Here is a 13,044-nt window from a genome sequence, read left to right on the forward strand (position 1 = left end):
ATAGTAAAATTTATAGTAAAATATTCTTCCAGAAAGATGCCTGGTCAGTGTTCATTTAATAAATCTCCTTTCTTTTTCATTTCAGATTTGTCCTATATGTGCAGCATTACCTGGAGGCGATCCTAATCATGTCACAGATGACTTTGCAGCTCATCTTACACTTGAACACAGAGCCCCTAGAGATTTAATATCCTTTTAAGATGCAACAAAGGAAAACGTTTGTAATGTAACAATTGTCATTTTTATTTTTTTTTTTTTTGTATTTTTTTTTTTTCTGAAGCTGGAAACGGGGAGAGACAGTCAGACAGACTCCCGCATGCGCCCGACTGGGATCCACCCTGCACGCCCAGCAGGGGCAACGCTCTGCCCACCAGGGGGCGATGCTCTGCCCCTCCAGGGCGTCGCTCTGCCGCGACCAGAGCCACTCCAGCGCCTGGGGCAGAGGCCAAGGAGCCATCCCCAGCGCCTGGGCCATCCCTGCTCCAATGGAGCCTTGGCTGCGGGAGGGGAAGAGAGAGACAGAGAGGAAGGAGGGGGTGGGGGGTGGAGAAGCAAATGGGCACTTCTCCTATGTGCCCTGGCCAGGAATCGAACCCCGGTCCCCCGCACGCCAGGCCGACGCTCTACCGCTGAGCCAATGGGCCAGGGCCCATTTTGATTATTTTTAAGTACAGTATCCCCAAAGAGGAAAACTAGCCTCCAATTTAGTTTATTTGAAGTTTTCCTAAAAGTGACTCCATGTTGAGATGCAATTTTGTATTTCTCTTTTTATGTGCTATGACTTTTATATGAACCATGCTCATTAAGTAAAAGTTGACTTGTTCATCATTGTTATTACTTATAATCAGATATTATAGGATCATTTCACCAGGTTATAAGTCTTCAGGATGGTGTTTTCATACAAAAAAAAGAAAAATGCTTATCCAAATTAAGATCTGATTAATAAGGAGAGTTTATTTGCTTTCCCTTTCTGGTCTCTGCTGCCTTTTCCTGCTCTAGGTGGGATGGTGGGCAGGTGTGCAGTTGGGGCTCTTTTCCTTTTCAGTGTCCCCTTCTTCAGAGAAAGTATTTCCTGCCTGGTCTCTAGTCGGATAGCATACAGTCAGGCCTTCCCCAGCCTGTTTACAACCCTAACAGTGCTCCCTGTAATCTTCCAGAGTTTACTAGCTCATCAGAGTAATTAATTTTGTAGGCTCTGTGCTTCTGGTTTCAGGTTATGAATTGTTTTTCTAAAACTATTACTGATGAACTTAGGGTTCTTTTCTCACTTAAAGATTTCAGTATTCATTGCATTTTGAAGCAATTAAAGTACTAATCACAACATTTTTCCCTGCTGGACTTCATTCTTATTCTTTTGAATGCCTCTTGGCAATTATAACTCAACTTTTAGCTCTTTTGAAATAGAAACTGGTTTGGTGGTTTTCTTGTCCAACGGCTCCCATTCCTTACTGACAGTCCTAATTTTCTAATTGGAAATATCACCCTTTAGAGTTACAGGAAGATAAGTAGAAACCAATGGAAAGTAAAAATAGGGACCCAACTTGAGATATTAGAATGTCAGCCTGACCTGAGCCAGTACTCAGTGAATAGTGGAAACTATTCGCTCTCTCTCCTGAGTGCAGGGACCCTGAAAGCAAAATAAAGAAAGCAGTGATTATTTCTTTTTAAGAGCATTAGAAAACTCAAATGGGCCAAAAAAAATACTTAAGCCTTTGAGTCACTCTGCATTTTGTGTTAAAGAGTTCTCTAATAAAACCCAGAAGGACTGTGCTTGATCCATGCTTCACTCCATCTCCATGGAGAAGCTAGGCATATAATTTAAAATCAAACTGTTATCCTAAATTTTTTGAGCAAGTTCAAGGGCTTCTAGTGAAATTGGTATCTATTCAGTAGAATGTCCACATCATCTATCATTCATTTCTTTGATATTTTTTCAGAGTCTCTGGTTGACAAGAGATTAAACTATTTAAAGTATAACAGTAAGAGAAAGCATCTGCTACATTTTAGATTCCAAACGAGTATTACCATGAAATTATAGAAAACAGAGTGTTGGCATAGCAGTTATCCTGGGGCCATACTAATGTTTCAGGTATTTCAGGTGTGTGGTAGCTTTGTTTGACAGGAGAGAGGGGCTCTCTCTAAGCCTCCTAAGCACCAGAACTGTTTTTTGTTTGTTTGTTTTTGTTCTTTGCATCAGCAGTATTGTAAAAAAACATAAAGACAATTTAAAACTAGTAACCCAGAGGACTCTTAACTTCTGAATTTAAATTATTCATACTATTCATACTGTCTGTAAATCTTACTACAGACCATAATTGAGATTTAGTTAGCTTATATATTAGTATACTCTCTCCAGATATAAAAACTGATGCTTATTAATTGTGGTCACTTTAAAATGAACATTTAAGCAATTTAAAACTGAGCCTGATCTGTGGTAGCACAGTATATAGAGCGTTGACCTAGAGCTCTGAGGTTGCTGGTTCGAAGCCCCGGGCTTGCCCAGTCAAGGCACATAGACATATTTGAGAGGCAGCTGTAGGTTGATGCTTCTGGCCCCCCCTTCTCTTTCTCTTTCCTCTCTCTCTCTGAAATCAATTTTAAAAAAATTCAATACTGAGGCATGGTAAGGAAATGTCTCACTATGGGTATCTGGGTATCTGACCAGGTGATGCCTTTCATCTCGCCTGGAGTGTTATTCTGTTTATTGTAGCTGGAACCAGGAGGAAATTTCTTCCCACCTGGACATTTTTTCCTTTGAAAACACACCACACACACACACACACACACACACACAATACAGGTACCCTCTCACATTGCTTTATATTTGAGTGGTTGTTTTTTTTTAAGAGTTACTAGTCCTTATAGGTATGTTGTAACATTTGGGTTCTAAATTAATTAGCCCTTATAGATATATTATAACATTTGTTTTCTAAATTAAACGTGCTATTTAAAATGCTTAAATGTAGGAAATCTCCAGTTATCTATCAAGGACTCAATTTTTTTTTCTGTCTGTCAAGTTCTTGGGTCCTTTTCTTAACTTTGGTGTTATGATGAATCGAGTGGTGTTCGACATGTACGTAGAATGTTTCACCCTGGCCGAGGATTAGGAGGTCCTCGTGCTCGTAGATCAAACATGCACTTTACTAGCAGTTCTACTGGTGGACTTTCTTCTTCTCAGAGTTCATATTCTCCAAGCAATAGGGAAGCCATGGATCCTATAGCTGGTAAGTTAGTTTCACATCAATAAAGGAAATGGTCGGGGAGGGAGCTTCCTTTAAAAATTTTTGGTGGGGTTTGTGGGCCTAATCTGTCATTGCACTCCTATATTCCTTCACAAAATTTTTTAAGTAGAGAGTATTTTTAAAATAGCTTAATGTAGTTCACATTATTCTGGCATTTCTTTATGTACTTAAAGGAATAAGATAATAAGACATGGCTCTAGGTTCTGTTGTGGCCTGCATTGAAACCCAAGAAAATTATAACATTTCAGTTGAAAGACTGCCAAAATCCCATGGTTCAACCTCCACAAATACACGGACAAGAAAACTAATTGACAGGTCTAAAGAATTAAGCTCTTTTCGCCTGACCAGGCGGTGGCGCAGTGGATAGAGTATCAGTCAGACTGGGATGCCGAGTACCCAGTTCAAGACCCCGAGGTCGCCAGCCTGAACACAGGCTCATCTGGCTTGAACAAAAAGCTCACCAGCTTGGACCCAAGGTCGCTGGCTCGAGCAAGTGGTCACTTGGTCTGCTGAAGGCCCACGCACGGTCAAGACACATATGAGAAAGCAATCAATGAACAACTAAGGTGTCGCAACGAAAAACTGATGATTGATGCTTCTCATCTCTCTCTCTGTTTCTGTCTGTCTGTCCCTGTCTATCCCTTTCTCTGACTCTCTCTCTCTGTCCCTGTAAAAAAATAAATAAAGTTGTTATAAAAAAAGAATTAAGCTCTTCTCATTTAAGAAAGTAAAGTAGGGATTTCTCTCTTCTTGCTTTGATTTGAGAGAGATGTGGACATACTGAAAAGTATATATTTTAATAGATGGAAAGTCTTACTAATAAGATCTTTTTTGAACATGTAGTTTGTAGCAAATCGCAGGGTTTAATGTGCAAATAACTTGGAAGCTGGCCAGAGAATATAAGGTTGAGAGTCATATTGTCAAAATTCATTGTAGGAGACATTGTCATCTAATCCCACAAAAGTCACTGTAGGTAATGAAAGGAGACTAGACTTTGAGTGGTGAGCATACTGTAGAGTACACAGATATCAAATTACAATGTTGTACACCTGAAATTAATATAATACTCACCGGTGTTACCTAGTTTAATTTTTTGAAAAATTACTGTAGCCTGAGACTGAAAGACACAGCAAGCACAGGCAGGCAGTGAGGCCCCGGGAGGCCTGGAGCCAGTTCTGAGTGCGGCGCAGTGGGTGTGAGCCTGGACGCTGCGCTCACCTTGCAGAGCAGACACGGCACTGAGGAGTGCCAGTCCGACAGAAGCCAGGAGCAGACTCGCTCAGACAGTGTTGAAGTGGGAGTTACACAGTGTATAAAATCTTCGTTCTAGAGGTGCTTTGGATATGCAGTAAGCCCAAAAAACTGAGTTTTGGGGATTAAAATAAATACATTAATTCAAAGGGAGTACAGTATTTATCTGCCGTCTTTGATAGCAGGTTCTAAAACTAAAAGTAATTTCTGGGTTGATGGTTGTCAGATAGGAGGGGAGTAGGGGGGTGAAAAAGATGAAGGGATTAAGAAGTGCAAATTGGTAGTTACAGAATAGTCTGATGTGAAGTACAGCATAGGGAATATAGTCAGTACTATTACAATAACAATGTATGGTGCCAAGTAGGTACTGGGAATATCAGGGGGACACTTTATAAAGTGTCGGATTGTCTAATCACAGATATACACCAGGAACTAATACAAAATAATAATTGAATGTGAACTGTAATTGAAAATTTAAATTTAAAAAATAATTTCGAGAGCAAAATTTAAAGTTGAGAAATTCTCTCCATTACTTCAGTTTTTTTTCTGACAGTGAAAATTAGTTTAATGATGAATTATGTAAAAGAATGGTGTAAGAACTTACCCTGGGATAAAATAACAGTAAACAAAAAGATACAACCATACCTTAATGAGTATTAATGCTGAAGGGTCTTCGCTAGCCTGGAAGTGTCGGCCAGGCACTTGTCAATTCCATGTTCACTAGACAGGCCCTCCAAGTGGGAGAAGGCAGTGACTGCACCTTCCTTAGATGAAGACACAAGGACGTGGCCGCATCACCCTTAATGAGCACCACCTATTGAAGCAAGAGCATGTGGGTCATCCCAGAGCGCTAAATAGGCTGTGCCGTCAGGAGCCCGTCAGCCTTCCCAAGTGTCTGCGGTGGCACTCTGGCACTCTCAAGTGATAGTACCAGAGAGAGAAGGCAAGAGTGCAAAGGTCAGTTAGAAACGACCCAGGTCTCTTGGATTTAATCTTAATAACTCATTCAATCATTGAATAAATGTTTGAATGCCTGTTCTGTATTAGGCACTGTTCCAAGAACCAGGAAGATTATAGACAGTACACTTGAATCCCTACTGTTGTGGAGCTCATGTAAGAGTTTATATTCTGATTGGAGTAGTAGATAAACCAATTTAGTCTACAAAAATACTAAGAGAGTATAAATGAGCTCATTGAGCACATAATCTGTTATGTTTTGCTTAAAACAAAAATAATTGTATGTTGGTTAATATTCATCTGTGCACCCCCCACACATAACAACAACTCCCTCCAGGCAGTATTCAGAAAAGTATTGAGCTCCAAGCTGAAACTACACGTTGCTGTGGGTACTTGCCTGTTGGCCATCATTTTATTGTTCCTGGGGTAAAAGTGATTTGTACTATTTTGTTTTCTGCAGTATGTAAGTAGGCATTATCATCTTCGTTTCCTTTGGCAGAGCTTTTATCTCAGTTGTCAGGAGTGAGACGTTCTGCAGGAGGACAGCTTAATTCTTCTGGCCCTTCCGCCTCTCAGTTACAACAACTGCAGATGCAGCTGCAGCTGGAGCGACAGCACGCCCAGGCAGCGCGGCAGCAGCTGGAGACCGCACGCAACGCGAGCCGGCGCACTAACACGAGCAGTGTCACCACTACAATCACACAGTCCTCAGCAGCCACCAACACAGCTAACACGGAAAGCAGTCAGCAAACCATCCAGAATTCCCAGTTTCTTTTAACAAGGTAGCTCATTTATTAATGTTAATGCCAGAAGCAATGTTTTATTAGCATATGCCAGATTATGAAATAATCTTTTCTCTTTGTGCTTATGTATGTTCTTAAATACTCTGCTTTTGATGAAAACATTAAAGCCCATGGATCTCTAATCAAAACTGCATAGTAGGCCCTGGCCGGTTGGCTCAGTGGTAGAGCGTCGGCCTGGCGTGCAGAAGTCCCTCATTCGATTCCCGGTCAGGGCACACAGAAGAAGCGCCCATCTGCTTCTCCACCCCTCCCGCTCTCCTTCCTCTCTGTCTCTCTCTTCCCCTCCCGCAGCCGAGGCTCCACTGGAGCAAAGATGGCCCGGGCGCTGGGGATGGCTCCTCGGCCTCTGCCCCAGGCGCTAGAGTGGCTCTGGTCGCAACAGAGCGACGCCCCAGAGGGGCAGAGCATCGCCCCCTGGTGGGCAGAGCGTCACCCCCTGGTGGGCGTGCCGGGTGGATCCCGGGTGGGCGCATGCGGGAGTCTGTCTGACTGTCTCCCGTTTCCGGCTTCAGAAAAATACAGAAAAAAAAAAACACTGCATAGTATTTCCCAAAAAAATATTTTAAAAATTTTTTTATTTAAACTTAAGTAGGAATACTGGTGGTCTTGTTCTAGCAGCATGTCATCTAATAAGGATTTTTTTCCCCAGATTACCCATAAAACTTAAACACCATATCATTATGTAGATGGGATGTATTAGATACATTTATTATCATAATTAATTTCTTTTTATTGCCAATTTCATTCTGCTGTGAAATATTAAGAGGTGCAAGAGAGGATTTCATAATATGTTGGTTTTCTCCTGAGAATTTATAAAGAAGCAATATTTAAATTCTTATGGTCTGTGCACAACAAAAGTAACGACTAAAAAAAGGGTTTAGCACAGTGTAAAAAATACTCAGTACACCCAGGAAGTGACTCTACTGGATAGAGAAGAGTTCTTACTTACTTCTGAAAACTACCATTAGCAACTGAATGTATTCCTGTGCTAAAAATCTCATGGGCATTTAATGTGACCTTTAAGAGTATAAAGGAGTTTAGACAGAGCAGTGATGAGTAGTAGACTTTGGTTTAATGGAGAATGAATGTGGACTAATTTGGGCTTTTAATGGAACAGAGAAAAATATAAAGTAATAACTGTAAAGTGAAGAAGAAAATTAGTGTAATACATCAGTTGTCTCCAAAATGCAGTGTAACGAGTGTGAGAAGAAAATATTATTTCTGTGCATATTTATTTTATCTCATACTTTCAGATCTCTCTGGCACATTTATAGAGTTATAAATAACATATTGTGGATGCAAAATAAAAGTTGTCTGTAGACCCCTTTGTAGAGTCCCAGCTTTGCCACTTACTAGTTTGGGCCTTAGGCAGGTCACTTAATTTCTCCAAATCTCAGTTTTATCATCAGTATCCTATGAGTTTTGCCTCATGAGAAAAAGAATTGTTTTGAGGATGAATTGAAACACTGGTAGGAGTATAGTCTGGCTAATATCCGGCGTAAATGCCCAATTAATGAGAGCCATTATTATTTGTTACGGATCTAAAGAGGAAGTTTGAAGTGGGGAATTTACCTTTGGATTATCTCTGCAAAGTCAATAACTGCCTGGTTATTAGAAGAAAATGTTGCTTCTGTATAAATTACAGAGCCACAGCTAGATCTAGCCTGCTGCTGTATAACCTTACCTGTAGTGCCAACTAAAAGCAAGCCTTAAACTTGCCAGATCTCGGTGCCCCTCAAGAAGGAGACCTGCCAGTGTGGACATCCCCTGAGAGCTCACTGCCCTCTAGGTGGAATGAATGTCTTGCCAGGGCCCTTTAGAAGAGACAAGTTCCTGCCATTGCTTCATTGTTGTTTTGTTCTTGCTAACCCTATGCTCAGTGGGCTCGGTAATGGGGTTTTTCTCTGTGGCAGTTTCTCTGCACTAGACATCCAGTTTGCAGGGTGTGGTGCAGACAACCTCTGAGTGCTTGCCTTAGATTCTGGTTTACACCTAAGGCAATATTTCCCAAAAAATATTCCCTGGGACTTTATATATTCTAAGGAATGTAAATAGTTATTTATGTTCAGTTTTCTTCATAATGAATAAGTTTGGGCAAAACTGAGTAACAAAAATAGGTTATTTACTGTTGGACTTCTCAGAAATTCAAATGGCTCTGTTGGTTAGAGCATCATCCCGATACGTGAAGATTGCAGTCAGGGCACATACAGGAGTCAACCAATGGATGCATGAATGAGCAGAACAACAAATCTGTGTCATACCCCCCTTTGTCTCTCTCTCCTCCCCTCCTCTTAATAAAATCAGTCAATCAATAAAAATTTAAAAAGAACTTCAAATAGTATATTAACATGCATTGTGAATGTTCGAGAGCGGCTGCAGTGTCCCCAAGGGGAAATCCTCGTCTCTGGTCACGCAGCTACTATGTTTTATGTATAGGCTCAGGCCTAATCTTTGGTCTCCTTGGCCCAGGGCAATTCCTGTTCTTGTTGCCCTGGAACTGATGGAAAGGACACGTTTTTTTGGAGATCCAAAATGACTGACCTTTTAGAAAGTAATCAAGTGTCTATGTCAGGTCTGACCTGTCGTGGTGCAGTGGATAAAGCGTTGACCTGGAACACTGAGGCCACTGATTCGAAACCCTGGGCTTTCCTGGTCAAAGCATATATGGGAGTTGATGCTTCCTGCTCCTCCCTTCTCTTTTTCTCTCTGTTTCTGTCTCCTTTCTAAAAATGAATAAATTTTTGGCCCTGGCTGGTTGGCTCAGTGGTAGAGCATTGGCCTGGCATGCAGGAGTCCCGGGTTCGATTCCCGGCTAGGGCACACAGGAGAAGCGCCCATCTGCTTCTTCACCCCTCCCCCTCTCCTCCCCTCCCCCTCTCCTTCCTCTCTGTCTCTCTCTTCCCCTCCCGCAGCCAAGGCTCCATTGGAGCAAAGTTGGCCTGGGTGCTGAGGATGGCTCTGTGGCCTCTGCCTCAGGCGCTAGAATGGCTCTGGTTGCAACAGAGCGATGCCCTAGATGGGCAGAGCATCGCCCCCTGGTGGGCAGAGCGTAGCCCCTGGTGGGCGTGCCGGGTGGATCCCGGTCGGGCGCATGCGGGAGTCTGTCTGACTGCCTCCCCGTTTCCAACTTCAGAAAAATACAAAGGAAAGAAAAATAAATAAATAAAATAAAAATGAATAAATTTTTTAAAAAATTAAAAAGTGTCTATGTCAGATTTCAGTCTTGGTAATGGAGCCAGCTAGTTTTGTTAACCCCCAGTTTTCTTTTTCTTTTAATTTTAATTTATTGATTTTAGCAAGAGAGGAAGGAAGGAAGAGAGAGTGAAAGAGACAGGAACATCGACCTGTTCCTGTATGCCCTGACGGAATCAAACCAGCAACCTTTGTCCTTCAGGACGAACACTCTAACCAGCCAACCTATCCAGCCACGGCTGCTAACCCCAGTTTGAAGCTCCTTACAAGCTTTGCAGTTACTTCTAGATCCCAAGTGAAGTTTGGCCAGTGGGAAAACCTAGCTCAAGGACAGATTTTATCTGCCTCTCAGGAAGGAAACATTTTGTCAGTTATTTTCTAAAAATCCAAACAGTAATACTGGAATTACATGCTCTCCAAAGGGTTGGAGCCTCAGCCTACATGTTTCTAGTTTTCCTGCTTACTGTATAGTCCTCTTACATCCTTAATTTTTCTATAGTGACTTTGATTTTAGATTTTTTTTCTTTACCAGAGGCCTTTTCCAGAGCTAAGGACATATTGAGGACATGTAGCATAATGGTTATTTTCCTATTCCATTAGGTACTTTCTTATAATATTCTTTTTTCTTTTATTATTTATTTATTGAGAGAGAAAAGAAAGGAGAGAGATCAGAAGCATCAACTTGTAGTTATAACACTATATTTGTTCATTGATTGCTTCTCATATGTGCCTTGCCCAGAAAGCTCCAGCCAAACCAGTGACCATGAGGTCATGTCTGTGATCCCACAGTCAAACTGGTGACCTCGCGATTTTGAACCTGGGTCCTCAGCATCCCAGGTTGCCACTCTATCCACTGCGCCACCACCTGGTCAGGCTCTTATGATATATTAATTTGCTTTTAACAATAAATATTATCAGTCATTTACCTTCAGTGTAGATTTATGGCTTTTTATGTAATTACCTTTCATATCCTTTTGCTTTCCTTAACCCTTTGAGCAGTACAAACATTCATGTACATCCTCATACCTCCTGACCATCCAGAGTACGATCAGTTTATTTTAAAAATGTGTAAGGCAACATTAAAAAAAGGCAAATGTATGTTCTTCTTGTTTCCATAAATTGGTTATCATTTTAAGTTAATAACACTGTAACGGCCAGGAGTTTTTAAAAGAAACTCACTCCCAGGGGTCAGCAAGCATGAAAAACACTCACTACTCAAAGGGTTAAGTTCTGAAATTTGGATCTTTTCATTTGTTTTCTGAACCATGGATCTAATCATTCAGTGGTTTTGAATTTGACAGCTGTGAGATTTTGAGTAAGTCACTTAACCTCTTCTTCAGTTTCCTCCTTCTATAAAATGTGATAATAATGAGACTTAACTCATAGGAGTTAAATGAGATAATATAATACATACAAAAAGCACTTAGAGCCTGACCTATATAGTAAATGCCCAGTACGTATCTTCATGTTACTGTGGGAAGCCCTGGCGCCTGTCAGCACAGGTCGGATAGTGGAGGGCAGGTCCCAGCTGTGGAGGAGCGTGGAGCAGGGCGTCTGTGGGCTCCGTGTACACCGAGTTCTCTGGCAGGAGCTTCTGCCCTGCATGCCTGCTGGGTGAACCTTTTTCCTGTCGCCATTTTCTCCATGTTCTGCTACTTTTTGTCACTCTAGTGCTCCAGCTACTTTATTTCTTTGCCACTAAAAGTGTAGAGAAATAAAATTAGTACTGAAACTAAGAATTTAGCTTAAGTCATATAAGAGGTTAGTAACAAGAATTCAACTCTTAATATCTGTAAGCATTCTGAGCCGTTGAAACTCAAGTCAGTGCTGTTACCAACCAGGTACTTGGTAGGAGACATGTGTGTGTGTGCGTGTGCGTGTGTGAGAGAGAGAGGGAGGTGTTTTCTTGCCTTTTCAGGCTTCTGGATATAGCTTTGTTTCAGGGAGAATTAAATGGAAATATAGAAGTCAAACGAACATTTAAGATTTTTTTTTTCATTTGAATATTCTAGTCGCCACAGAATTTTTTCCCTAAATTTTGTTTTTGTAACCAGGGTTGCTACATTTCCATTTTTACTACCCACAGGTGAAATCCTGGTTAAGGAAATCACTAGTGCCCCAAGCATTTAATGTATTAGATTTTTTTTTTTATTTAGAAAATGAAATTTAATAGGTGATGTTGATCAATAAGAGTATATAAGCTTGAGGTAAACATCTCTATCGCATTTTGTGCCCATCACCCAAAGTCAGATCATCTTCCGTCACCATGTATTTGTCTCTCTTTACTCCTTAGGGCAGGGGTCCCCAAACTTTTTACACAGGGGGCCAGTTCACTGTCCCTCAGACCGTTGGAGGGCCGCCACATATGGTGTTCCTCTCACTGACCACCAATGGAAGAGGTGCCCCTTCCGGAAGTGCAGCGGGGGCCGGATAAATGGCCTCAGGGTGCCGCATGTGGCCCGTGGGCCTTAGTTTGGGGACGCCTGCCTTAGGGAGTGTGAGAAGTCTAAATGTGTTTGTCTCACTGAATCTAATTAAAGCATAGATTGCACGTCAGGGTAACAGTATTGCTACAAGTGTGGGGATTTCATCTCAACTAGGGGAATGAATTAGTGCAAGGTGTTCCAATAATACGTCTCCGGATTCTGTGTTTTGCCACCTATAAAGCTTGCACAATGTAGGACATTGCAGAAAGTAACCTTACCGTTGCCCATTGACTTTTGCTTAATAAGATCTTTTCTTTTTAACTCACACAGGTTGAACGATCCTAAAATGTCTGAAACAGAGCGCCAGTCCATGGAAAGTGAGCGTGCAGACCGCAGCCTGTTCGTCCAAGAGCTCCTTCTGTCCACTCTGGTGCGCGAAGAGAGCTCTTCCTCAGACGAGGATGAACGGGGGGAGATGGCAGATTTTGGTGCTATGGGCTGTGTAGATATTATGCCTTTAGATGTTGCTTTAGAAAACCTAAATTTAAAAGAGAGTAATAAAGGAAATGAGCCTCCACCACCTCCTCTTTGATGACATCCCAATTCGCAGACAATGTCCTCTGTGCTGTATTTGCCAATGAAAGTGGACAACAACTATCTTGGGTTTGTTTGGTGATTGTAATTTCAGGTCTGTCACTCTTGTTACATTGTGTACATTCAAAAGGAAGAGAGAAAATATATATGATAATCATTTCCACTTAACTAATTTTTACTTCTAGCAGGTAAATGTAGGTAGCAGTGCAGGGGTGATCTCTGCTTCCTGTACCTTGACATGCAAAAGGCTCTCCTAATACTCCACATTCAAACTGAAGAGGAAAATTGAAATCTAATGAAGCTGCTGTGTGTATTTATGAATATTAATGAATAAAAACTGCTTGGATGGTTTACCTTAACTACTGCATGAGGTTTTTTGCAGCGTGCATGAGTTTTAATGACCTTGTTATTTAAAAAGTTAAATACAAGGAGTAAAACTTAAAAACCCAAAGCTTTCCCAAACATTATTCAATGGTTACACGGCAAAAGAGTTACATGATGAAGTAGCTTTTGAATAATGTCTGCCTGAATCACCTTTCTTTGTGTGCCTCCTACGCATAAAGCCAGCTCTGCAGTGGA

General features: G+C 41.4%; 1 protein-coding gene across 3 annotated transcripts in view; it reads left to right on the top strand.

The window, feature by feature from the left end:
• KCMF1 (potassium channel modulatory factor 1) overlaps positions 1–12,824 on the top strand; it is a 105,525-nt gene extending 92,701 nt beyond the window's left edge. For all 3 annotated transcript variants that reach the window (XM_066267534.1, XM_066267535.1, XM_066267536.1), the window contains exons 4-7: positions 86–187; positions 3,050–3,224; positions 5,950–6,232; positions 12,202–12,824. In XM_066267534.1, the coding sequence (XP_066123631.1) occupies positions 86–187; positions 3,050–3,224; positions 5,950–6,232; positions 12,202–12,463 (822 nt within the window). In that variant the 3' untranslated portion in view covers positions 12,464–12,824. The remainder of the gene's footprint in view (positions 1–85; positions 188–3,049; positions 3,225–5,949; positions 6,233–12,201) is intronic.
• Positions 12,825–13,044: the final 220 nt, after the last annotated feature.

The sequence above is a fragment of the Saccopteryx bilineata genome, chromosome 3, assembly GCF_036850765.1.
Source record: "Saccopteryx bilineata isolate mSacBil1 chromosome 3, mSacBil1_pri_phased_curated, whole genome shotgun sequence".
NCBI lineage: Eukaryota > Metazoa > Chordata > Mammalia > Chiroptera > Emballonuridae > Saccopteryx > Saccopteryx bilineata.